Source organism: Cetorhinus maximus, chromosome 13 (assembly GCF_964194155.1).
Source record: "Cetorhinus maximus chromosome 13, sCetMax3.hap1.1, whole genome shotgun sequence".
In the NCBI taxonomy this organism is placed as follows: domain Eukaryota; kingdom Metazoa; phylum Chordata; class Chondrichthyes; order Lamniformes; family Cetorhinidae; genus Cetorhinus; species Cetorhinus maximus.
In genome coordinates this window covers 120,786,000-120,813,913 of record NC_135891.1, presented here as the reverse complement: position 1 = coordinate 120,813,913, position 27,914 = coordinate 120,786,000, and the positions used below count along the sequence as shown (strand labels likewise).

The following is a 27,914-nucleotide window of genomic DNA, read 5'->3' as shown; positions in this document are numbered from 1 at the left end:
TCCATTTTCAACCTCCAGATAAAGTGGAAGATGGCTCGGGTGTAAGGAATGAGAAATGGGCCAACGACCAACAGCGAGTGTGCCTCACACCTGACGACCAGGTTCTTACCCGCAATGAGGAGACAGCGTTGCTCCCACTTGCCCAGTTTTTTTTGACCACAGTTACTCACTCCTTCCGGTTTCTAACGCATGCCCTGGTCCCTCCGAATCATATCCCCAGCACCCTCAGGCAGTCTGACCTGATGGTGAAAGGGGCAAAGGATCGGTCAGCCCAGTCCTCCAGCTCCTATTTCTTAAGTCCTTATGACTTGTTGAGTTTATGCCTGATTGCAAAAGCAGCGCTAATGGCTCCCTATTAAACAAGGTACCCTGTACAGTTAAAAGTTGAAAGTGTATTGTTGTGAGTATTATCTGAAGATGCAGCAGTTTCATGTCAAGCGCATTGTAAACTGCAGATCCACAGTGCCTGGAGTTAGACAAATGTTGGATATCGGGCATGTGCCCGCTGTAACCTGAGTGTGATGCAGCATTCATTTCCTGGCACTCTTCCAGTTCCCAGCTCCTCCCCTTCTCCTGTTACCACCCTGAACTTTAAACTCAGAATCATTTGTAGTCAGTAGCAGAGAGTTGCAGCTTGTGTGGGACAGTCACTCGAAAAGAGAGTGTGGTTTTAATCACTCCTGTCAACATGGGTAAGTGACCAACTCAACCTTACTCTTGGAACTGTTCCACCACTTATAGAGAATATTTTACAAGTATTATACAGTTCAGTTCAAGGACAGTGCACAACCTGCAATGAGGGATGATTAACTCCTGCCTGCTGGTGCTGTGCAGCTTATTCATGTCTCAGTGTCAAACACATTGACAATTTATTGACAGTTGTCACTATCCAGGAACATTTGTGCTAATATTTGAGTGTGTGTGATAAAGGGGACCAATTAATTCTTGCCTAATACACGGCACATCTCATGTAGTTGCTACACAGAACTAAAGGATTCAGTTGACATATGCAGATAACAGCAGATGCTCCAGGAAATGGTGGAAGTGCTCAGCAAACCAGTCAGTATCTGTAGAGCAAACAGAGGGGTTCATATTTCAGCTGTAAACCCATGGTCAGAGTTTTCCCTTTACACTCAGGACATTAAACCACGGTTCACGGTTACTGGTGAGGCCTCACTGAGCTTTTTGTTGTGCTTTTGTACAGTTTGTATGTGTCTCATTCTCAGTTTCTGCATGTGTTCAGTACACCTCAGACCCCCTTTGATTCACTGTGGACAGGCTGTTGCGGGGATGGGGTGGGCGGGGGGGGGGGGAGGCGGCGCCATGGGGATGGGGTTAGAGTTAGGGTTAGGGTATATTATGTTCCACCAAACAAAGCACATTTGAGATTTCAGATTGGAACAGCCATCTGCGTGAATGCTTTAAGGGGTTAATTAGGGGCAAACAGTGGAAATAACCTAGAAATTGCCAGTTTATTTAGCAGGAATGTAGTACGTTTTCAGTGAGGGAGGGTCTGTCAGGTACTGGGGTTGTGCATCAGAGTGCCAGAAGTCCGTTCCTTCAACAATGCTCGATTAACTCAGTCAGAATTGAGGGTGGGTCTGGTAGCATTCGCTTTCTAAGGGGCAAATACATGAAACTGGAAGATAATAACTGGACCCATCATAATCACTGCCAATTCTGTTACTTGTTTTTCTTGTGTTAAGTGGGAAGTTATCAAAGAAGAAAATGCTAAATGAACAAATTCTGTCTGTCTGTTGAACCGAGTAAAATCACTGTATGACCAATGTCTGTACAGCACTTTGAAACAGTAATCGCAAACTAATCCCACTGCCCCACTCTATCCCCATAGCCCTGTATCAATCCCCAAACCAATCCCACTGCCCCACTCTCTCCTCATAGCTCTGTATCAATCCCAAACTAAACCCACTGCCCCACTCTCTCCCCTTAGCCCTTTATCAAGCCCAAATCAATCCCACTGCCCCACACTCTCCCCATAGCCCTGTATCAATCCCAAACTAATCCCACTGCCCCACTCTCTCCCCATAGCCCTGTATCAATCCCAAACTAATCCCACTGCCCCACTCTCTCCCCATAGCTCTGTATCTATCCCCAAACTAATCCCGCTACCCTGATCTCTTACCATAGCCCTGTATCAATCCCAAACCAATCTCAGTGATCCACTCTTTCCCCATAGCCCTGTATCAATCCTAAACTAATCCCAATGTGTGTGGTGTCAATGAGGACACTATTCATAAAAATTATTGTTAGAAGTGAATCTGGATTTCAAGAAGGTGCTAGAGATAGTGCTGGCCATGGAAAGTTCAGTAAGAGATTCACAAACAATACAGGGTGCGCAAAATGGCACCATCCACCTGTGATGGCGGTAGCAGGTGAAAGGCTAAGCGTCCTTGGGCACGATTGGTTAAAGGAGATTAAGTTAGGAAACCTCAGCTGAAAGTGGCGCGAGAAAGCGAGACTCTGCTGAGAAGCTGTCCCCGCTAGCTGAAGAGTAAAGAAAAATAACTTAGCGGTGAAATCTAAGAATAATTTTAATGGAGGTGGAAACAAGCATAGATTTAAGGTAAGAGGTAGAAGGCTAAGAGGGGAGTTGAGGAGAAATTTTTCACCCAGAGGGTGGTGGGAGCCTGGAACGCATTCCCTGAAAGGGTGGTTGAATCAGAAACTCTCATAACATTAAGAAGTATTTAGATATTCACTTATGTTGCCATAGCCTCCAGGGCTATGGGCCAAAAGCTGGAAAGCGGGATTAGTGTAGTCAGGTCTTTGTTGACAGGCGTGGATACGCTAGGCCGAATGGCCTCCTTCTGTGCTGTAAACTTCTATGAGTCTATGAGTCTAAGCAGTCTTTCAGCGATTGGCAGTTTAAAAAAATCATTTGCTACCATTGTCACAGAAATGGACATATGATGAGGCAGTGCTAGGAAAGACTCAAGCAGGCTTGTTAACAAAAGGAGAAGCCCAATGAAATCTACAGTGTAGAAGAGCCTGAAACAACAAATTCAGACATTTACTCTTTGTTTAATCTGAAAGTTGGAAAGACAATATTTGTCACAGTGAAAGTAAATGGCAAACCTGTTAGAATGGAAGTGGATGTGGGAGCTTCCACTACAGTAATTGGGGAACATACTTTCAGATATTTGAATTATGGTGAACATCAATTAAGCTTGGAACAAACAACCACCAAGCTAAATACATACATAGGTGAAGACATTCAAGTGAAAAGTATAAGCAGAGTAACTATCCATTATGGAAGCCAACTGGCACAGCTACCCATGATGGTGGTAGCAGGTGAAGGGCCAAGCCTCCTTGGGCAAGATTGGTTAAAGGAGATTAAGTTAGAGTGGTCCGAATCTTCCAGTTGAGAGCAAGTGGGCTACCAGAGCTACTTAGAAAGTATGCCACCATCTTCAAAGATGAACTGGGGAAAATCCAGGGCCTGCAGGCCAAGATTTATGTGGATCCAAAAGCAACCCCTCGCCTCATGAAGGTGAGACCATATGCTCTGAGAGAAAAAGTTGACATTGAGCTGAACGGCTGGAGAAACTGGGTGTTATACAAGCTGTTCAGTTCTGAAAGTGGGCAGCACCCATAGCCCCTGTTCTTAAACCTGACCAAAGCATCCAAATTTCTGGGGGCTACATTCAAACAGTTAACAAAGTAGCCAAACTGGATAGCTACCCCATTCCAAAAATTGAAGAGCTGTATGCCAAGCTGTCAAAGCTTGACATGAGCCATGCTTATCAACAACTAGAGTTGGATAATGCCTTCTGGAAATTTGTCATAAATAATACCCACAAAGGGTTGTACCAATATACACGATTGCTTTTTGATGTCTCCTCAGATTGCACCATCTTTCAGAGAACAATAGAAAGCTTACTGCAGGGACTGCCCCAGGTTGTAGTCTATTTAGACGATGTATTGGTGACTGGATTCAGAGTATTTAGCAAACTTAGAAGAAGTCTTAAAATGTTTTTTTCAAGCTGGAGTCCATTTAAAAAAAGAAAAGTGCACATTCCAAGCGAGGGGGCTAATCTATTTGGGTCACCGGATAGATTCACAGGGCCTCCACCCGGTTGAGGAAGAAGTGAGAGCCAAAGAGAGGCACCTGCGCCAAAGAACACTTCAGAAATCAAATCATTCCAAGGAATGATCAACTGTTATAGTCGATTCTTCCACAATTTGTCTACAGTGCTGGCCCCCCTGCATTCTCTCCTCAAAAAGAACCAACGTTGGTCTTGGCAGGCGCCCCAGAAAGAAGCTTTCATGAAGGTGAAACAATTGCTGCACTCGTCCAGTCTATTAGTGCATTATGCCCAGATGAAACAATTGGTGCTGACATGTGACGCAAACGGAGCGGGAGCAGTGCTCTCCCATCGGATCGATGCCAGCACGGAACAGCCAATAGGTTATGTATCGGGGACGCTCACCACTGCGGAAAAGAGAGACTCGCAGATAGAAAAAGTAGACTTGTCCATCATCTTTGGTGTCAAGGAATTTCACCAGTACGTACACGGCCGCCATTTCATAATCGTTTCGGACCACAAACCACTGTTAGGTTTGTTTAGTGAGGAAAAGGCTATACCACCCATAACCTCAGCAAGAATGCAATGATGGGCTTTAATTCTGGCAGCATACAAATACACTTTCATACAGAGGCCTGGCAATCAAATCACAAACACTGACGCCCTTAGTCATTTGCCTTTACAGGAAAATGATGAACATTTCCCAGTTCCACAGGAATATACTTTACTGTTAAATTTCTTAGATTCCTTGATCTTGATAGCTTGATAGATCAGAGACTGGACAAATCAGGACCCAGTCCTATCTCAGGTATGAGAAAAAATGCTGCATGGTGGGTCACAGGAGCCCGAATCTGATGAAATGAAACCGTACTTCAACAGGAAACATGAAATAACAAGCCTGTTGGCATCTTATTGTGGGGAGCATGAGTGATAATTCCTCCAAAGGGAAGGGAGCCACTTTTAATTGAACTACACAGTGCCCATCCAGGAATTTCCCGAATGAAGACCATAGCACGCAGCTATCTATGCTGGCCAGGGATGGATGGCGAAATAGAGAGCTTGGTGAAGCACTGTGTACAACATCAGCAGTTGCAAAAGTTGCCAGTGATAGCCCCGTTATACCCTTGGGAGTGGCCAGGTAGACCCTGCATGCTGTTACACAGTGTGTAATGTACCTTTAAGAATAATGCATGTTAGAGAAGATCACAGGATCTGTAGCCACCAATAGGAGAATTGTGCGGGCTACCTCAGCAGTCAGTGTAGAGTTGGAGTTGAAAGCACACGTGTGGTTGCTGCTGAGTATATTGTAAATAAACTTGATGTTTCCATTCAAGAAATGTCCGCAGATCAACTCTATCACTAGTTATCAATCCCAAACTAATCCCACTGTCACAATCTCTCCCCATAGCCCTGTATCAATCCCAAAATAACTCCTCATCCCTGCTCTCTTCCCATAGCCCTGTATCAATCCCAAACTAATCCCACTGTCACAATCTCTCCCCATAGCCCTGTATCAATCTCAAAATAACTCCTCATCCCTGCACTCTCCCCTAGCCCTGTATCAATCCCAAACTAATCCCACTGCCCCACTCTCTCCCCATAGCCCTGTATCTATCCCCAAACTAATCCCGCTACCCTGATCTCTTACCATAGCCCTGTATCAATCCCAAACTAATCCCACTGTCACAATCTCTCCCCATAGCCCTGTATCAATCCCAAACCAATCTCAGTGATCCACTCTTTCCCCATAGCCCTGTATGAATCCTAAACTAATCCCACTGCCCCACTCTCTATCCATAGCCCTGTATCAATCCCAAACTAATCCCACTGCCCCACTCTCTCCCCATTGCCCTGTATCAATCCCAAACTAATCCCAATATCCTGCTCCCTCCCCGTAGTCCTGTATCAATCCCAAACTACTCCCACTGCCCCACTCTGTCCCCATATCCCTGTATCAATCCCAAACTAATCCCACTTCCTCACTCTCTCCCCATAGCCCTGTATCAATTTAAACTAATCCCTCTGCCCCACTCTCTCCCCATAGCCCTGTATCAATCTAAACTAATCCCACTGCCCCACTCTCTCCCCATAGCTCTGTATCAACCCCAAATTAATCCCACTGCCCCGCTCTCCCCCCATAGACCTGTATCAATCCCAAATTAATCCCACTGCCCCGCTCTCTCCCCATTGCCCTGTATCAATCCCAAATTAATCCCACTGCCCCGCTCTCTCCCCATAGCCCTGTATCAATCCCAACCCAATCCCACTGCCCCACTCTCTCCCCATAACCCTGTATCAATCCCAACCCAATCCCACTGCCCCACTCTCTCCCCATAGCCCTGTAGCCCCAGATTGATCAATTGGGAAACGGTGTCTCTCCTGGTGAAAGAAGAATGATAAGCAAAGAACTTAAACAACTTACTCTACTGATATTCTTAAATGATCAATGTTTTATGAAACTATTCGAGCTAAAAGGTACGGTGTGTTCACTCGCCCTTATCACTATATGGAGGGTTCATGCTGTGGCTTTTTCTTCTGGCTTTTTGTTAGGCAGCAAGACAGTTCTTCGCCTTACTGATAGTCTTGACTTGTTTTTAACTCTCTCACAGCTGTTAATTGCTGGCAGCCTGTCTTAACTGTTTAACTCCCTGTCTCAGCAGGCATGAATTTAAGCTCGTACACCATAGGTCGTAGGAGCAGAAGTAGGCCATTTGGCCCATCGAGTCTGTTCCGCCATTCAATGAGATCATGGCTGATCTGATAATCCTCAACTCCACTTTCCTGCCTTTTCCCCATAACCCTTGATTCCCTTAGTGATTAAACATTTGTCTATCTCAGCCTTGAATATACTTAACAACCCAGCCTCTATAGCCCTCTGCGGTAAAGAATTCCACAGATTGACTACCCTCTGAGAGAAGAAATTCCTCCCCATCTCTGTCTTAAATGGGCGCCCCCTTACTCTGAGATTATGCCCTCTGGTCTCCCACAAGGGGAAATCTCTCAGCATCTACCCTGTCAAACCCCCTAAGAATCTTATATGTTTCAATAAGGTCGCCTCTCATTCTTCTAAACTCCAATGAGTACGGGCCCAACCTACTCAACCTCTCCTCATAAGAAAATCCCTCCATACCCAAGATCAACCTGCTGAACCTTCTCTGGACTGCCTCCAATTGGGGTATGTCTTTCCTTGGATAAGGGGACCAAAACTGTTCACCGTATCTAGTTGTGGTCTAACTAGTGCCTTGTATAGTTTTAGCAAGACTTCCCTATTTTTAAAGAAAGGCAAAATACTGCGGATGCTGGAAATCTGAAACAAAAACAAAAAATGCTGGAAAAACTCAGTAGGCCTGACAGCATCTGTGGAGAGAAAGACAGAGTTAACGTTTCATGTCCGTATGACTCTTCTACGGAAGAGTCTGTAGAAGGGTCATATGGACTCGAAACGTTAACTCTGTCTTTCTCTCCACAGATGCTGTCAGACCTGCTGAGTTTTTCCAGCATTTTTTGTTTTTGTCTCCTATTTTTATACTCCATTCCCTTTGAAATAAAGGCTAACATTCCATTTGCCTTACCTATTACCTGGTGAACTTGTATGCTAGCTTTTTGTGATTCATGCACGAGGGCCCCCAAATCACTCTGTGCTGCAGCTTTCTTCAGTCTTTCTCCATTTAAATAATATTCAGCTCCTCTATTCTTCCTGCCGAAGTGCATAACCTCACATTTTCCCACATTATATTATATTCCATCTGCCAAGTTTTTGCCCACTCACTTAACCTGTCTAAGTTCCTCTGTAGACTCCTTGTGTCATCCTCACCACTTGCCTCCCCACCTATTTTTGTGTCATCCGAGTTCATTAATATATATTGTAAATTATTGTGGCCCCAGCACTGATCCCTGTGGCACTCCACTAGTTACAGGTTGCCATCCTGAAAATGCCCCCCTTATCCCAACTCTCTGTCTTCTATTAGTTAGACAATCCTCTATCCATGCTAATATGCTACCCCCAACACCCTGGGTTCTTATTTTATTAAGAAGCCTTATGTGAGGTACCTTATCGAATGCCTTTTGGAAATCCAAATATATTACATCTACTGGTTCCCCTTTATCTATCCTGCGTGTTAGCTCCGCAAAGAATTCTGATAAATTTGTCAGGCATGATTTCCTCTTCATGGGCTGAATTTTCTGGCTGGTAGGGGAGGGGCGGAGCAGGAGCAGGTACGTGCGGGTGTGGACCCGATCGCTGCCTGCAATCGGGTCTGTGCCGCCATTTGATGCAGGCGGGCCAATTAAGGCCCACCCAGCGTGAATCGCGGCTCCCGAGGACAGCAGGAGTGCGCGGGTCTGCAATGACAGCCGGGTCCAATGGCGACCCGGCTGCTTGTTTTAAAAAGTTGCTGCAGTCTTTCCAAGGTAGCGAATCATGGCCAGTGGGAGGGTTCCCCAGAGCGCTGCTGGTGAGCAGGCCAGACAGGAGGGTAGGGCAGAGAGGGGCACTGTGCGCCTCACTTTTCCGATGATTGCCTTGCTGCCCTCCTCGAGGAGGTGGCAGCCCGGCGGGAGGTCCTGGTACCCCAGGATGGGAGGAGGAGGCCTCCCCACATGACCAAACGTGCCTGGGAGGAGGTGGCGGACTCCCGCGACGTGATGCGGCGCACCTGGATCCAGTGTCGCAAGTGTTTCAATGACCTGTTGCGCTCACGAAGGGTGAGCACCATGTTGGAATTGGTCACTTAACCCAGCAGGTAGGCTTCCCACCAACCCCCCACCACCCCCCCCCCCCCCCCCACCCCCCCGCCCAAGTCTGAGTGTAGTGACTGCATTGAATCATTGACGGATTGTGTCTTCCGCTGGGTTAGCCAGCAGATATTGCCCGTGCCAAGGTCACCCTGAGAGGGTGGTGAAGAGATGGGTTCTGTCCCCACAGCATGTGGTGCACTGAGACCCACATTACTGTTTTGGGAGCAACCTGGAGGAGCTGCACCTAGGCGCAGTGCTGGAACTCCAGGACATGTCAAAGTCAGGGTGATGACATGCTGGGAGGGGAGCTTCAAGGTGGTGTGGCACCGATCGATCTGCTGCCCTCTGCGCTCCACATGCTTGCACCTCCTTGCTATGGAAGGTCAGACCGTGTGGTGCCTGATGTGATGTAGGCAGCATTTGGCCAAGGGGGGGATGAGGGTGGGGACAGGCCTAGCATCTTTGTGTGAGTGTTCGGCAGCAGCAGGGTGAGGAGGCACTGGAGCCCTGCAATGTCCCACTCTGGTTGGGGTGGGCTGTCCGTGAAGAGAGTCCAGGTACAAGTAGCACTAATCAATGTTCTTCTCTCCTTCTCAGAAGAAGAATGTACATAATGCCCCTGAGCGGGTGACGACTGGCGGTGGGCCGGCACAATTAGCGATTCTCAGCCGTTTCGAGCAGGAAGCCCTAGATTTGGAGAGGTGCCATGCGCCCAGGTCCACCGGTGTCAGTGAGGCTGGGATGCCAAGGCCAGGTATGAATGCCCAGCAGTGAGGTCACCATTGTTCTCCCAACAGCCATGGCAGTGCTGAATGTTCATTGATTGAAGTTTGTAACATGGCTTGACCATTGCTTATGGAAGGATGAGCGCATAATGACCCAGGGGACAGGGATACACATTGACATTGTCTCCACGTTAACTGATCCAATGTCCTTGTTCTCCCTTTCAGCATCCGTGGAGCAGGGCCAGGAGGAGGAGCAGCAGAGGTCCCCTCTCACACCTGAGAGCCCTGAAGTCTCACCAGCATCACACCATCTCTGCGAGGCAGGCACCAGCACAGATACTAGCACCTTGGTGGGAATTAGAACGTCGGCTAGTGTCCCGGGGCACAGCGGTGAGGGTACTTCACAGTCGCTGGAGGAGCTGGCAGAGACAGAGAGTGCCCCTTGTGCCTGCGCCTGTCCTCCCAAAGGTGGCTCCCCTGGAGGCTGTGTGTGCACTCCTGGCCTCCTCCCCCTTCTAGCCCTCCCTTCCTCCTCAGAGGAGGTGCCTCCAGTGGACAGCTCAGCTCCCATTCCCAGGCTATGGGAAGGCTTCCTGAAACCTGCAGGCCCAAGAAAGATTCCTCACTGCAGAGTGCTGGCCTGAAGGTTGTGAGTCCAGACCAGGCAGCTGGTATGCATTTTGAAGTATTGCAGATCACACAGGCAAGTAACAGGAACTTTGAAACATCAATATCTGACAGAGCACACTTGCAACCCCACTGGGTCTTCTTATCCTGCCCGTGGATGAGGTTTATACAAATGTGTCCTACCCGCCTGCCTGTTGCGCCTGTGCAACGACCCAAAGATTGCACGGGCGTCAAAAAATTGCTGTTGATTGGCGCATCAAGAGCCTCAAGTGGCCGGTTAATTAATGGAGGGTGCACATCGGAGAGCATCGCGCGCCCGCCCGCCCAACCAAATATCGCAATGGCGCATGGTGACATCGAGATGCTCGCCCGACGTTACTGCGTGTCATTTTACATGCGTGTGTGCGGGGCCTGTCCCGCATGCCAATTGGAAAATTCTGCCCCATGAGGCCATGCTGACTCTGTTTGATTATATTATGTATTTCTAAATGTTCTGCTATTACATTCTTTATAATAGACTCCAACATTTTCCCAATGACAGATGTTAAGCTAACTGGCCTATAGTTACTTGATTTTTGTCTCCCTCCCTTTTTGAATAAGGGAAATTAGCAGTTTTGGCAGTTTTTCATTCCTCTGGGACTTTTCCAGAATCTATGGATTCTTGGAAGATTACTACCAGTGCATCCATTATCTCTTCAGCTACTTCCTTTAATATCCTAGGATGCAACCCCATCAGGTCCAAGGGACTTATTGGCCGTTAGCCCCATTAGTTTCCCTAGTACTTTTTCTCCAGTGATAGTTATTGTATTTATTTCCTCCCCGACTTTTGCCCCTTGATTATTTAGTATTTTTGGAATGCTATTAGTGTCTTCTACCGTGAAGGCTGATGCAAAGTATTTGTTCAACTCCTCTGCCATTTCCTGGTTCCTCATTATTATTTCCCCAGCCTCATTCTCTAAGGGCCCTATGTTCACTTTGGCCTCACTCTTCCTTTTTATATATTTAAAGAAGCTCTCATTGTTGGTTTTTATATTACTTGCTAGTTTACCCTCAAAGTTTATTTTCTCTCTCTTTTTGGTCAGCTTTTGTTGGTTTTTAAAACTTTGCCAATCCTCTGGCTTACCACTAATCTTTGCCGCATTGAATGTTTTTTCTTTCAATTGATATATTCCTTAACTTCCTTGGTTAACCATGGTTGGTTTATCCCTTTCCTAGAATCCTCCTTTCTCACTAGGATATATCTTTGTTGTGAGTCATGAACTATTTTCTTAAACATCTGCTTTTGTTCATCAACCATCTTTTCTGCTAAACTCCTTTCCCAGTCCACTCCAGCCAACTCTGCCCTCATTGCTTTGTAATTATCCTTATTTAAGTTTTGCACAGTTGAGTTTCCCTCCTCAAACTGAATCTTAAATTCTACAATGTTATGGTCACTGTTTCTTATGGGATCTTTTACTCTGAGATCATTTATTAAACCTACTTCATTACACGTTACCAGACCCAAAATAGCCTGATCCCTGGTTAGATCCACATATTGTTCTAGGAAACTATCCCAAATACACTCTATGAATTCTTGCTCGTGGTTACCTCTGCCAAATTGATTTTCCCAATATACATGAAGATTATAGTCACCCATGATTAATGTACTGCCTTTTTTACCTGCCCTCATTATCTCCTGATTTATTCTCTGTCCTACAGTATAGCTACTGTTAGGGGACCTATAGACTACTCCCACCAGTGTCGTCTCCCCCTTGTTATTTCTTACCTCCACCCATATGGATTCTACATTTTCTGATCCAACATCCTTTCTTGCTGTCGTACTTATTCCATCTCGTACTAACAAGGCTACCCCACCACCCTTTCCTTCCTGCCTGTCCCTTCGAAAAGTCACATACCCCTGAATATTTAGGCTTTGATCTCCATGTAACCATGTCTCCATAATGGCTATAAGATCACACCCATTAACCTCTATTTGTGCCGTTAATTCATTTCTTTTGTTCCGAATACTATGTGCATTTAAGTAAAGAGCCATTAATTTTGCTTTTTTACCATTTTTCCCCCCTTTGAACCTATTTGCTGCTGTTTTTTTATGTTTGTGCATTCTGTCCCTTCCTGTCACACTCTGGGTATCATTATCTGAATAGCTGCCCTGCAAGGCTGCCAAATCCTTTTGCTTTGTAAGCCTATGTATCCCCTCTCCACAACTGGCTCCCCTCACCCCCTCCAACCCCACCATTTAGTTTAAAGCCCTCTCTGTAGCCCTAGTTATTTGATTCGCCAGGATACTGGTCTCAGCACGGTTCAAGTGAAGCCCATCCCACCGGAACAGCTCCCTTTTACCCCAGTACTGGTGCCAGTGCCCCATGAACTGGAACCCATTCCTCCCACACCAAGCTTTGAGCCACGCATTTAACTCCTCGACTTTATTTACCCTATGCCAGTTTGACCGAGGCTCAGGTAGTAATCCCGAGATTATTACCTTGGATGTTCTGCTTTTTAATTTAGCTCCTAACTGTTCAAATTATTTCAAATTCTGGTCTATTTAAGTAAGTAATGTGAGATCCCAAAAATATTGGTTCCAATTAAGATAAAATCCTAAAAGTAGTATATTATCAGAATCTTACAGCTTGACAGTTCCCTTGGCAGCTTGACAGTTCCAATGAGCTAATCCACTTTTAATGCACATACATAACTAATCCCAAAGTGCACATGGCCTCTTCCAAAGGTGCCCTTATACCCCTGGACCTATCCAAAAGGGCACTGAACCTCTCCAAAGAACTACAGCATCTTTAAACCTTCTCTTGAAAGGTCTACAGCCCACAAGTCATGTTTTGGACATCCCACTTGCGAAAATTAGATCTGACTGAAGGTTGTTACACTTTAACATGTGCAGCTGCCTCCGTGAACCATGGATATGCAAAGTACAACCCGCCCACATCCCCCCACTCCGAAAATGGTTGTGGCTGGGTTCAGTTTGGGACTTCTGGATTAAGGCCTCTGGATTCAGGCCCCGGCACCATTTTAGCGAAGCCAGAGGCTGCCTCTGTCATGGTGAAACGTCAGGCCCATACTGGCCTTTAATATTCTGCTGAACACACTTAACTATTGCCTGCCTCCCAACCCCCCAGCCCATCCTGTCCTTTACACGACTACTATCCCAGTCTATAGTTTAAATTCCCCATTATAACTATTCTAGAATAGTTGGTTCAGACTCACAGTCTAATCACAGATCACAACCTGTCCCTCTCTCAAGCCTCCCGTTTTGTCAGCTGACCCAGCCTATCTACAATGATGGGAAATGTGGAGGGAGGCCAGTGGAATCATCCATTTGGCTCATTTGCCTGGATGATTAAAAACACTTCAAGCCAAGCCCTTACACTCATGTTGGGCAGCTCATGAAAAGCTATGTTCACGAAATCTCCTCCCCTGTAAAGTGCCTGTATGTCTAGTATCCAAGATCATTACGATTTCTAAACCTAAGAATTATAAAAGATTCAAAATTTCAGAGGAATATCAGGATTTTATCATTGGATGACCAATCAGTGACTTCTGATTTGATTGGATTCATTGCCAGGGAAGGGACCCTATATAGAAGACGATGAGTTAAGCACATATAATCCAGCTCCTTCACATTATCCAGGCAGTTATTACTCCAAAATCCTTTCATTCCTAAATCATCTCATCAGTATTAGTGTTCGGACAAAAAAAAGCTCTCCAGCTCCTCTTGGGATTTGACACTCTCCCCAAGCGCTAAGGAAGGTTCTGTTGTTGTTGGGGACAAATTTCTTCATTTCACAATGATGATAGATATATTACCCTAAAAACTGGAAATAAAAACCAGAAAGAATAAACAATCTGCTTCATGTTTTCAGATGGGAGCATTGTACCACAGTCAGGAGGAGTTGCTGCAGCAAACATTCCAAATTCCACTGCAGTTGATGTAAATAATGAGGCCATATCTCAACTGATCAATCCCATCACCACAAAGTTGATCCCTGTCTTATACATCCTAGTGTTTGGCATTGGGCTCCCAACAAATGTTCTGGCTCTTTTGACAATGGCTGCCAAAAGCAAGAAACCTTCCACCATCTTCCTGATCAACTTGGCGACTGCCGACCTTCTCCTGATCCTGATGCTGCCGTTCAAGATCTCCTACCACCTCCTGGGCAATGACTGGCTCTTTGGTGAGGGACTCTGTCGGACAATGACCGCCTTCTTCTACGGGAACATGTACTGCTCCATCCTGCTGCTCACCTTCATCAGCATCGACAGATACTTCGCTCTGGTCCATCCATTTTTCTCCAAGCGTTTCAGGGGCAATCGGGTTGCCTTAAGTGTTTGTGCTGTCATTTGGGTGGCAGTTGTTCTCTTTGTTTGGCCTTTTCTTTCTGTTCAACAGTCCTTTATAATCAAGGGTCTAAATATCACCACGTGCTATGATGTGTATCTAAAGGATAATCAGACTGTGTATTTCTATTACTGGTTAATTGTTGTGATATTAGGATTTTTCATTCCGAGCCTCGTCACTCTATTCTGTTACAGTCTTGTAATCAGATCTTTAACAGTTAATGATATAAAGTACAAAAAGGCAGCAAAAATCACTCTCTTAATACTGTTTGTATATCTAGTATGTTTCACTCCCAGTAATATCGTGCTGCTGGTGCACCAATGGATGCCTGAACTCCATAAACATTACATGTTCTTACTGTGTCTGAGCAGCTTTAACAGCTGCTTTGATCCTTTCCTCTATTATTATATTTCTGAGGATTGTAGAAACAGAGTGAAAAGGATAATCTGTTTCCAGAAAGTTGATACCAGTTTGAATGTGCAGCCATCCACAAGGCTGAATCTTACTTCTACCACAAATTCCTTACGCAGTTCCTCAGTGATTTAGTGAGTGGAGTGATCCAGATAAGGCAACTCCCAGGATCACACTCTGAATTACAATTAGCTGCTTGCAGGACAGATGCTGGATTTATTCTCATCAGCTCATGTGAGGCAGGGAAATACCAGGCAGCACATTTCTGCATCTCAAGAAGCTCCTCAGCCAGAAATTGTAAAATAACTGAATAAAGACAGAGATCGGAACTTGCTGAGGTGAATCACTTAGCCTTCATTAGACCGAGCCACGGGTGCTCATTGCTCGTAGTTCACAACCAGGAATTTCTAGTCAGGGAAATCCTGCAATGAGTTTCACAAACTGGACACTGTCCACCTGTCTCCCCTGACACATCCTGCCTGTCTCCCCAGACACGGTCCGGCAGTATCCCCCGACACTGTCCGCCTGTACCCCCCACCCCCCGACACAGTCCGCCTGTCCCCCCTGACACTGTCTGCCTGTCTTCCCCAACACTGTCCACTTATCCCCCCTGACTCTGTCCACCTATCCCCCCTGACACTGTCCACCTATCCCCCCTGACACTGTCCGCCTTTCCCCACTGACACTGTCTGCCTGTCTCCTCCAACACTGCCCACCTATCCCCCCTGACACTGTCCGCCTGTCTCCCCGACAATGTCCACCTGTCTCCTCCAGTGGAGAATTGACACCAGCATTTACCAGAAAACTAATTTGAATATGCTGATTGGATTATATATAATAAAGTGGAGAAGCAAAAGCACCAGCACGGACCAGTTGGGCCAAATGGCCTGTCCTGTTCTGTAAATTCCATCCATTCACCAGTGACAAATCAGGAGCAACACAGCTAACGTTCAGTGAAGGGGTTTACTGTCACTAGAAGTTTCATGAGACTGATTTGCTTTTCAATTACAATCAGTTTTTAAATATTGTAGCCCAGAACAGTTATAAAAAAGATCATGACGGTGCAATTATATTGATGCAGAATCAGAGTCTGTGAACATTAAATTGGAAGGTGAGCAAATTTATAAAAGGTTCGTTTTTTTTCTACAAAACCTACTTGTCTTGTGATTTTCATTAATCTGTTTCACATTATACGATTGTGGAAAAATGATAACTGTTGGAATGTTTTGCCTTGCTGCAGCTGTAATTTGTGGCTTTGGTTTTATTCTCACTGAGTACATGTTTCAGTTGAGTGGAATATATTTAAAACTCAACTTTTAAAAAAAAAACAAACCTGAAAGAATTGTCACGTTGTAAATTGAATTCTCTCAAACTTGCTTTAGTTTGAATGTGCATTTCTGTTTATTTATTGCAGGCTGTTCTGTGAGTTCTCAATAAAGAACTGAACTTTAAAGTATTTCAGACCTAAAGAGATATTTTACCAGAATAAGGGCGGAATCATCCCAGATTTGCACAAAGTGTGGTAGCGGGCCGGAGAAACGCCGGCCGCAGTGGTGGGTTTTCAAGCCATATCGTCCCATTCCTGCCTCATTAATTATGCAGTCACAGGAAACACGCCGTCTCGCTGGCGGGTGGCCTCCGATTTGCCCGCCACACCACTTCATTGCCACTTCCTCACTCAGGGCGCCATACTTAAACTGCAGCCGCGCACACACTTCTCAATGCTTGCAGCCTAGGGCTGCTCCAGTGAAGACATGGCCCCCAAAGTCAAGAAGAGTGCAGCCCCCCAATTCAGTGATGCATCCCTGGAACACCTCCTGGACGCTGTGGAGGCCCACCGCGATGTCCTCTACCCCCACTCTGGGTGTAGGAGGCCCATTAGTCTCACCACTCCGGCTTGGGAGGCAGTGGCAGTGGTGGTCAGCGCCAATGCTGCACAAGAGGTTGGCCATCCAGTGCAGAAAGAGGATGAATGATCTCATCTGTGCCACCAGGGTAAGACAACCATCTTATCACTCTAAATTCCCGCATTCACAAGACCATCACACATTCACTGGCATCTCACTCACTGCCAGCTCAAGGGACATCACCACTCACTCTCTCACACACACCCTCGCATCTCCATCTGGCTTCATCTCCTCTGGAGACTGCCTCCTCAGCCCTCACCATCTTGAGGTCACTTTCACAGATCAACTTGTGTCCCCAAACACGCTCTGGGAATACCCTCCCTCCCCAATGCAGCCTCTTCCCTTGCCTGAGGCCACTTCTCCACCTTCCCCACACAAGCCCTAGCCCTGCAGTTGTTGAAAAGCCACCCCCGCCTTACGGCTGGCCTGGTAGGTAGAGACCTGCCCGTGACTCCCCCTAAAAGTGATATGGTGCTGTCTGCGAAGTCTGGTGCTGATGACCACAAGTGCTGCCCGAAGCAAGGTAGGCAAACAAACCTCGAAGTCCTGAGCAAAGTGCAGCTCACCAGCTGCAGGTCGCTTATGTACAGTTGCAAAACATGTCAGCACGCCGACATGCCCGAATGATACAGCGTGGGGGGATGATTCTGGTGAGCAGGTCTTATAATGAGATGCTAAAGTATTGAAATTAGGCTCCTGATGTACAGCGGTGGGAGACATTGTCCGCCATTGACGGGTGGAGCAGACAATCGCAAACTGGTGAAACCAATTTTTGACCTTCTTGGCATAATGCTATACCAGCACCAACATCAACACAAGCAAACACCAACACCAACATCATCACCAGCAAACATCAACACAAGCAAACACCAACACCAACATCGTCACCAGCAAACATCAACACGAGCAAACATCAACACCAGCACCAACATCAACATGAACACCAGCACCAACATCAACACCAGCAAACTCCAACAACCGAACCAACACCAACACCAGCAAACATCAACACCAGCAAACGCCAACACCAGCAAACACCAACACCAGCAAACACCAACAACAGTGCCAACACCAATACCAGCAAACATCTACACCAGCACCAACACCAACACCAGCAAACACCAACACCAGCACCAACATCAACATCATCACCAGCAAACATCAACACGAGCAAACACCTACACCAACACCAGCAAACACCAACACCAGCACCAACACAGGAACCAACACCAACATCAACACCAGCAAACATTAACACCATCAGCAACATCAACACCAGCACCAACACCAGCTTCAACATCAACATCAACACCAAAACCAGCACCAACATCAACATCAGCAAACATCAACACCAGCACCAACATCAACACCAGCAAACACCAACACCAACAAAATCCAACAACAGAACCAACATCAACAACAGCAAACATCAACACCAGCAAACGCCAACACCAGCAAACGTCAACACCAGCAAACACCAATACTAGCAAACACCAACACCAGAACCAACATCGACACCAGCAAACACTAACATCGACACCAGCAAACACCAACACCAGCAAACATCTACGCCAGCACCAACACCAACACCAACAAACATCAACACCAGCAGCACCAACATCAACACCAGCAAACATCAAAACCAGCACCAACGCCAACATCAACACCAGCACCAAGATCAACACCAGCAAATACCGGCATGAGCACTAACACCAGCACCAACACCGGCATCAACACCAACAGCAACATCAACATCAACACCAACACCAAGATCAACACCAGCAAACATCAACACCAGCACCAACATCAACACCAGCAAACACTGGCATGAGCACCAACACCAGCACCAACACCGGCATCAACAGCAACATCAACACCAACACCAGCACCAGTATTAACATCAGCAAACATCAACACCAGCACCAACATCAACATCAACACCAGCACCAAAACCAACATCAGCACCAACATCAACACCAGAGAAACATCAACACCAGCACCAACATCAACAGCAGCATGAACATCAACACCAACAAACACCAACACCAGCAAACACCAACACCAGCAAACATCAACACCAGAACCAACATCAACACCAGCAAACATCAGCATCAGCAAACACCAACACCAGCAAACACTAACACCAGCAAACATCAACACCAGCACCAACATCAACTCCAGCACCAACATCAACATCAACACAAACAAACACCAACACCAACATCATGATCAGCACCAACACCAACATCAACACCAGCAAACAACACCAGCACCAACACCAACAAACACCGACACCAGCACTAACATCAACACCAGCACCAACACCAACATCAACACCAGCAAACAGCAATAGCTGCAAACATCAACACCAACATCAGCACCAACACCAGCAAATACCAACAGCAGCACCAACATCAACACCAGCAAACACCAACACCAGCAAACACCAGCGAACAACAACACCAGCACCAAAGTCAACACCACCACCAACAGCAAACATCAACACAAGCACCAAGATCAACAGCAGTAAACATCAACACTAGCACCAACATCAACACCAGCACCAACATCAACATCAACACCAGCACTAACATCAACACCAGCACCAACACCAGCAAACAACAACACCAGCACAAACATCACACCAGCAAACACCAACACCACCACCAACATCAACACCAGCAAACATTAACACCATCAGCAACATCAACACCAGCACCAACACCAGCATCAACATCAACACCAAAACCAGCACCAACATCAACATCAGCAAACATCAACACCAGCACCAACATCAACACCAGCAAACACCAACACCAACAAAATCCAACAACAGAACCAACATCAACAACAGCAAACATCAACACCAGCAAACGCCAACACCAGCAAACGTCAACACCAGCAAACACCAATACTAGCAAACACCAACACCAGAACCAACATCGACACCAGCAAATACTAACATCGACACCAGCAAACACCAACACCAGCAAACATCAACACCAGCAAACATCTACGCCAGCACCAACACCAACAAACATCAACACCAGCAGCAGCACCAACATCAACACCAGCAAACATCAAAACCAGCACCAACACCAACATCAACACCAGCAAACACCAACACCAGCAAACACCAGCGAACAACAACACCAGCACCAAAGTCAACACCACCACCAACAGCAAACATCAACACAAGCACCAAGATCAACAGCAGTAAACATCAACACTAGCACCAACATCAACACCAGCACCAACATCAACATCAACACCAGCACTAACATCAACACCAGCACCAACACCAGCAAACAACAACACCAGCACAAACATCACACCAGCAAACACCAACACACCACCAACATCAACACCAGCAAACATTAACACCATCAGCAACATCAACACCAGCACCAACACCAGCATCAACATCAACACCAAAACCAGCACCAACATCAACATCAGCAAACATCAACACCAGCAAACACCAACACCAACAAAATCCAACAACAGAACCAACATCAACAACAGCAAACATCAACACCAGCAAACGCCAACACCAGCAAACGTCAACACCAGCAAACACCAATACTAGCAAACACCAACACCAGAACCAACATCGACACCAGCAAATACTAACATCGACACCAGCAAACACCAACACCAGCAAACATCTACGCCAGCACCAACACCAACACCAACAAACATCAACACCAGCAGCAGCACCAACATCAACACCAGCAAACATCAAAACCAGCACCAACACTAACATCAACACCAGCAAACATCAACACCAACACCAGCACCAACGTGAGAACCAACAAACATTAACACCAGTACCAACACCAACACCAGCAGCAACACCAACACCAGAGAACATCAACACCAGCACCAACCCCAACATCAACAGCAACAAACAACAACATCAGCACCAACATCAACATCAACGCCAGCACCAACACCAACATCAACACCAGCACCAAGATCAACACCAGCAAATACCGGCATGAGCACTAACACCAGCACCAACACCGGCATCAACACCAACAGCAACATCAACATCAACACCAACACCAAGATCAACACCAGCAAACATCAACACCAGCACCAACATCAACACCAGCAAACACTGGCATGAGCACCAACACCGGCATCAACAGCAACATCAACACCAACACCAGCACCAGTATTAACATCAGCAAACATCAACACCAGCACCAACATCAACATCAACACCAGCACCAAAACCAACATCAACATCAGCACCAACATCAACACCAGAGAAACATCAACACCAGCACCAACATCAACAGCAGCACGAACATCAACACCAACAAACACCAACACCAGCAAACACCAACACCAGCAAACACCAACACCAGAACCAACATCAACACCAGCAAACATCAGCATCAGCAAACACCAACACCAGCAAACATTAACACGAGCACCAACATCAACACCAGCAAACACCAACACCAGCACCAACATCAACACCAGCACCAACATCAACATCAACACAAACAAACACCAACACCAACATCATGATCAGCACCAACACCAACATCAACACCAGCAAACACCAACACCAGCACCAACATCAACACCAGCACCAACATCAACACAAACAAACACCAACACCAACATCATGATCAGCACCAACACCAACATCAACACCAGCAAACACCAACACCACCACCAACACCAACGCAAGCCAACACCAACATCAGCATCAACATCAACAACAGCAAACACCAACACCAGCAAACATCATCACCAACACCAGCACCAACACCAGCAAACACCAACACCAGTACTAACACCAACACCAACAAACACCAACACCAGCACCAACACCAGCAAACACCAACACGACCAAACACCAACACCAACACCAGCACCCACACCAACACCAGCACCAACACCAGCAAACATCGACACCAGCACCAACATCAACACCAGCAAACATCAACACCAGCACCAACATCAACGCCTCCATCAACACCAACACCAGCACCAACACCAAAACCAGAAAACACCAAAACCAGCACCAACACCAAAACCAACACCAGCACCAACACCAGCATCAACACCAAAACCAACAAACACCAAAACAAACAAACACCAACACCAGCACCAACACCAGCATCAACACCAATACCAGCAGCAGGATCAACTCCAGCACCAGTTTATGTTTCAGAGCACTATTGAGACTGCATCTGGGTACTGTGTAGAGTATTGGTCACCTTATTTAAGTAAGGATGTAATTGCTTTAGAAGCTGTTCAGAGAAGGTTTACTAGACTAATACCTGGAATGGGTGGGTTTTCTTATGAGTAAAGATTGGACAGGTTAGTGTTATATCCGCTGGAGTTTAGAAGAGTAAGGGGTGACTTGATTGAAACAGAAAAGATCCTGAGGGGAATTGACAGGATGGATGTGGAGAGGATGTTTCCTCTTGTGGGAGAGTCTCGAAATAGGAGTCACTGTTTAAAGATAAGGGATTGCCTATTTAAAACAAAGATGAGGAGGAATTTTTTCTCTCAGAGGGTTGTGAGCTTTGGAACTCTCTTCCTGAAAAGGTGGTGGAGGCAGAGTCTTGGAATATTTTTAAGGCAGAGGTGGGTAGATTCTTGGTAAGCAAAGGGGTGATAGTTTACGGGGGGGGCAGACAGGATGCAGATTTCAGGTTACTATCAGAGCAGCCATCATCTTATTAAATGGCAGAGCAGACTCAAAGGGCCTAATGGCCTACTCCTGCTCCTTGTTTGTATGTTCATATGTTCATAAAAGGACAGAGGGCAGCATGGGACAGACCAGAGAGCGCTGATGAACAATTGTTTTTCAGACCTGAGGAAAGTATAATGTGAGCCAGAGTACTGCGCTTGTTGAGTGGGCTTGGTGGGGGCGAGTGGGAGTGGTCAGAAAGCCGACTGCCGCCTGCGGCCATGATTTCATGCTGGTGGGCCAATTGAGGCCTGTCCAGTGTGTATTACGCTGCCTCAGGGAGACAGAGATTTTTTAAAAATTAAAAATAAAGAATTTTAAGATGTTAAAAAATATGTTTCCTCATGTGACTCTGTCACATGAGCAGGGACATGATAGAAATCAGTTTGAAAATGTTTTTTTTTAATGACGGATTGAAACCTCATCCCGCCCCTGGGTGAGGTTTCACAAAATATCCAAAGGCCACCTGGCCTTTTCACCAGCCGTAAGGGTGGACGGGCAGCGAAAAATGTAATTCAATTAGGTGTCTAATGCCTTAATAAGCCCGTTGTCTACGGACACTGCCAACTCCCGCGCGCGCTCGCCAACAGAAATATCGCGCAGGCACGCAATGACATCAGGACGTTCGCGCTACGTCATCATGCGTCATTTTACGTTCATTCGGGTTGGGCATGCACCTGCCCGACGTGCGCAATATTTTGGTCATGGGTTTTCCCAGGTCTAGAATCAGGACCACTGTTTAATTGCTTTGATTTATATTAATGACCTGGGTCTATGTACAGGCCATAACTGCAAGATTTGCAGAAAATACAAAACTCAAAAGTAGTAAGCAATGAGGAGGATAGTGACAGCCTTCAGAAGTACATTGACTCGTCAAACATGCAGGCACATGACAGATTAAATTTAACACGGCGAAATTATACATTTTGGAAAGGAGAGGCAACATGCGCTAACTGGCACAATTTTAAAGGGAGGGGGTGCTGAAATGTTTCTCTGAACCCAGAGCCAGGTTTATGGGTCTCCTTAAAACACTATCTCCACTTAGTTTTAAACTCCTTTCAATTTAATTGGACTTCCCATTACAATATTGTATTCATGGGCTCTTCATAAAGGATAGTTTTGCTGCTGCTTTCTCACAGGTTGACACTGAGGCAAGCCAGTGCCACTCCAGTCGGCTCAGTTAGATTACATACTTGGGCAATGTGTTACAGCTCCTCCTCATTTGGGAATGTTCAATTAACACTTGTCAATAAACAATAATAGGCTTGGATCTTGAACTAATCCTCGAATGAGGAACTCACCATGAACATGAGTGACTGGGGCACACAGCATAGATGCATTGAAGGGAAAGTTAGATAAACACCACACGGGCAGGATTTTCCCTTTGTTGGGCAGGCGTAGCGGGCAGGCCCAGGAGTGGCCATGAAACGGTCGGGCCCTGACCGCCACTGGCCAGCCGGCGTGAAACACGCGCTGAGGCCCTCGGCGCTGCCGGGGTTGCGGGGGGGGGAGGAGCGCGAGAAGCTGAAGCCTGGGCATGCGCAGGGTGGGGTGCGCGCGCTGAAAGACCCCTGAAGGTGCAGAGCTGCCTCAGGGAGCTGAACAGTTTTAAAAACAAAATTAAAGATTTTTAAGTTCTGGAAAAAAAAATGTCTGCACCTTTATACGGTGGTGACGGCGGGGGGGGGGGGGGGGGCGTTGTTTATAAAAATCCTGCCCAAACCGCGGATGAAGTTTCCTCAAAAACCGAATGGCCACCGATTCGCCCGCCTGTCAACCGATGATCACGTTGGACGGGCAGGGGCGGGAAAAATACAGGTTAATTCATTGGCGCGCGGACTGAAATATCGCGTGAGTGCGCGATGACATCAGGACGCTCGCCCGATATCATCGTGCGCCGCTTCACGCTCGTGCGTGTTGGACACGCTCGTGCTGAAAATCCTGGCCAGGAAGGAGAAAGGAACTGAAGGGTACACTGACAGGGTGAGACGGAGAGAGGTGGGTTTAAAAATGTGGCTTTAGAGATCAACAGATTCTTTAGTCCTTTGTGATCTTACAAGAAGCCCACTGTATCACACATACAAAAAAACTTTACAACAGGAAATACTTGCTCAGGAACCTTAAAGTTTAATGTTTTGAAAGACAGAGGGCAGAATGGTCCCAGATTTCCACCAAGTACAGTAGCGGGCGGGGAAAATGACATTTTACTCGCTGGCCGCAATGGCGCTTTTCACGCCGTATCGTCCCAAACCCACCATGTTAATTATGCATTCCCGGGAAACTCGCCATTTCCATGGTGGACAGGCTCTCACTCGCCTGCCATGCCATCACTTCGCCACTTCATCATGCCAGGCGCCATGTTTAAAGTCCATTCGCGCTCACACCTCTCAGTGCTGCCAGGCCACGACTACTGCACGGAAGGCATGGCCCCTAAAGGCAAAAAGACTGTAGCCCCCCCCCCAGGTTTAGTGACACATGCCTTGGGTGCCTTTTGGACGCTGTGGAGGCCCATCGAGATGTACTCTACCTCCGTTCTGGCTGCAGGAGAGGCAGCGGCATTGCCAATTCAGCAGGGGAGGTGGTGGCAGTGGTGGTCAGTGCCAATGCCCTGCAAAAGAGGACAGTTACCCAGTGCCGCAATGGGATGAATCATCTCATGCATTCTGCCAGGGTACCTCACTCTCTTCTCATCATTCTCAACTCACACACTTACAAACCCATCACACATCCTCAAGGGGGCTTTGGAAGGTGACTTTAAAAACCATGATGAGGGTGTATAGTCAGGGTTATCCACAGGATTGGGATGGGGGAATTCCATTCTTGTTATTTGCTATTAGGGGCTCTCCTAATGCATCGACTGGTTTTAGTCTTTTTGAACTAGTTTCTGGTCATGAGGTAAGGGGAACACTGAAATTGATTCATGAGAAATCGGTGGGTCAAAATTCAGAAGCTACTGTCTTGGATTATGTATCAAATTTCAGAGAGAGATTGGACAGAGCATGTGAGTTAGCTAGGGAACATTTAAAGATATCACAGCAAGTGATGAAAGCGAAGGCAGACAGGAGAACTACAGCTCGGAGTTTTGTTGCGGGGGAGAAAGTGCTAGCTCTGTTACCAGTGCTGGGTGACTCGTTAAAGGCAAGGTTTAGTGGGCTTTACAGGATTGAAAAGAAACTGAGTGAAGTAAATTATCTAATAAATACTCCAGATTGAAGAAAGAAGCAGAGGGAGTGTCATGTAACTGTGCTTAAAAAGTGCTTTGACAGGGAAGAGGACCAAAAGGAGGTATTAGTACTGGTAGATAATGAGAAAGAAGAAGAAAAGTAGGATTCTGAAATTGATTTTCCTCTAATCAAATTAGATAATGAGCGGGTACTTGAAAATTTAAATGTACTATTGAATTACCTTCCAGACAAGTGTCAAAGTGATTTGGGGAAGCTATTGCGGTCACACAAAGCTATCTGTGGAAATAAGTTGGGGAAGACAAATTTAGCTATACGTGATGTGTCTGTAGAAGTTTCATCTTCAATAAGGCAACATCCTTATAGATTAAATCCGGTAAAGTTTTCACAAGTACAGAAAGAAATTGGATTCGTGCTTCAAAATTATATCATTGAGTCTAGTTGCAGTAACTGGAGTTTGCCTGTTGTGCTGGTACTGAAGCCGGATGGAACAAAGGTTGTGCATGGTCTATTGAAAGGTGAATGCGGTGACAGAAGCAGATTCATATCCTATACCTCGGTTGCAAGATTGTATTGAGAAAGTGGGACAATCAAAATTTATCACAAAGGTTAACTTGCTAAAAGGATATTGGCAAGTACCATTATCAGAGAGACCAAAGGAGATATCAGCTTTTGTGAAGCCAGATGGGCTATATCAGTTTAACTTCATGCCATTTAGTATGAAAAATGCACCTGCAACATTTAAAAGACTGACAAACAAAGTAATTGCAGGACTGGACAATTGTGCTGTTTATATTGACAACTTGGTAGTTTTCAGTTCAACGTGGGAGGAGCATTTACAACATCTGAAAGACTTATTTACTCGATTACAAGAAGCTAATTGGGTGATGAACTTAGCAAAAAGTGAATTTGCAAAAGCGCAAGTTACGTATCTAGGCCATTCCATTGGACATGGTAAGGTGGCTCCAAGAGATATGAATGTCAAAGCTAGCGTGGATTTCCCTGTGCCTACAACAAAACGAGAAGTTTTGAGATTTCTGGGCATGAGTGAGTTTTATCGGAAATTTTTATCAAATTTTAGCCAAGTGGTCGCTCCACTGACTGAACCATTGAAAAAGTGCAAGAAGTTTCAATGGACACAGGAGCGTCAGAAGTCATTTGACAGTTTGAAAACTGTATTAACTACAACATTTTTGGCAGTTCCGAGTTACGCCAAGCAATTCAAGTTGGCCGTTGATGCAAGCGATATAGGCATTGGGGCCGTATTGTTACAAGAAGAAGACATTGGAATTGAAAAATAGATGGGGTATTTTTCGTGGAAGTTGAATTTACAACTGAGAAGCTATTCAACGACTGAAAAGGAGATTTTGGGTTTGGTGCTAGCATTGCAGCATTTTGAAATTTACATTGCAAACAATTCGTCAGAAACAATTGTTTATACAGACCACAATCCTTTAAAGTATCTGAACAAATTTTGAGACAGAAGCGCAAGGCTATTTCAGATATTGTTTATTACTGCAGTCATTTAATTTACAAATTATACATGTGCCTGGTTGAGAAAATCTGATTGCAGATGCATTGTCAAGAGTTTGAAGCTTAAAGGGAAAATTGGACATTTAAAACCTGGACACGGAACTGGAATAATTTCTGTTGATACCAAGGATTTGTGTATATAGATTGTTATGATAATGCATGCATCTGGCAATGTAATAGTGTAATAAGTATAGGAGGTAATGTAAGATGGGTTCAAGAAATGAAGCCGTCTTTTTAAATTATGACAGTTCATTTTTTTAATAAAGGAGGGGGGTGCCAAGAAGATATAATAATTGTCATGGTGTTATTGGAATTTATTGTAAAGTAGAGTAAAATAGGGGTCTGTGTCTATGGGCAGAATTTTCTCTTTGGCGTGTGGGGGTGGGCCCTGCACGTCAACGCGTAAAATGACGCGTGGTGACATCGGGTGTGCGTCCCAAAGTCACCGCGCATCATTCCGATCTCCCATTCAGCGGGCACACGCCCGCCAAACTGTCAAAGGCCTGTTAAGGCCATTAGGGGAGTAATTTAAATATTTGACAGGGCTGACCATCCAACCTTAAGGCTGGTGGGCAAGCGAAGAGCCCAGGTGGCCTTCGTGTTTTTCATGAAACCTCATCCACGGGCACAATTTATCAGCATTGACTATGTGACCCTGGAGGTTGCTGATAACTTCACA

The 27,914-nt window shown here is 46.0% G+C and overlaps 2 protein-coding genes across 2 annotated transcripts in view; both read left to right on the top strand.

Moving 5' to 3' along the window:
* The window catches only part of sac3d1 (SAC3 domain containing 1), a 512,754-nt gene that overhangs the window by 65,985 nt on the left and 418,855 nt on the right, over positions 1-27,914 (top strand). The gene's annotated exons all lie outside the window — the stretch shown is intronic.
* Positions 589-15,227, top strand: LOC144689072 (proteinase-activated receptor 3-like). The gene is made up of 2 exons (XM_078556219.1): positions 589-692; positions 14,008-15,227. The coding sequence occupies exons 1-2, from the start codon at positions 689-691 to the stop codon at positions 15,027-15,029; spliced, it is 1,026 nt and encodes a 341-aa protein (XP_078412345.1). The 5' UTR covers positions 589-688; the 3' UTR covers positions 15,030-15,227.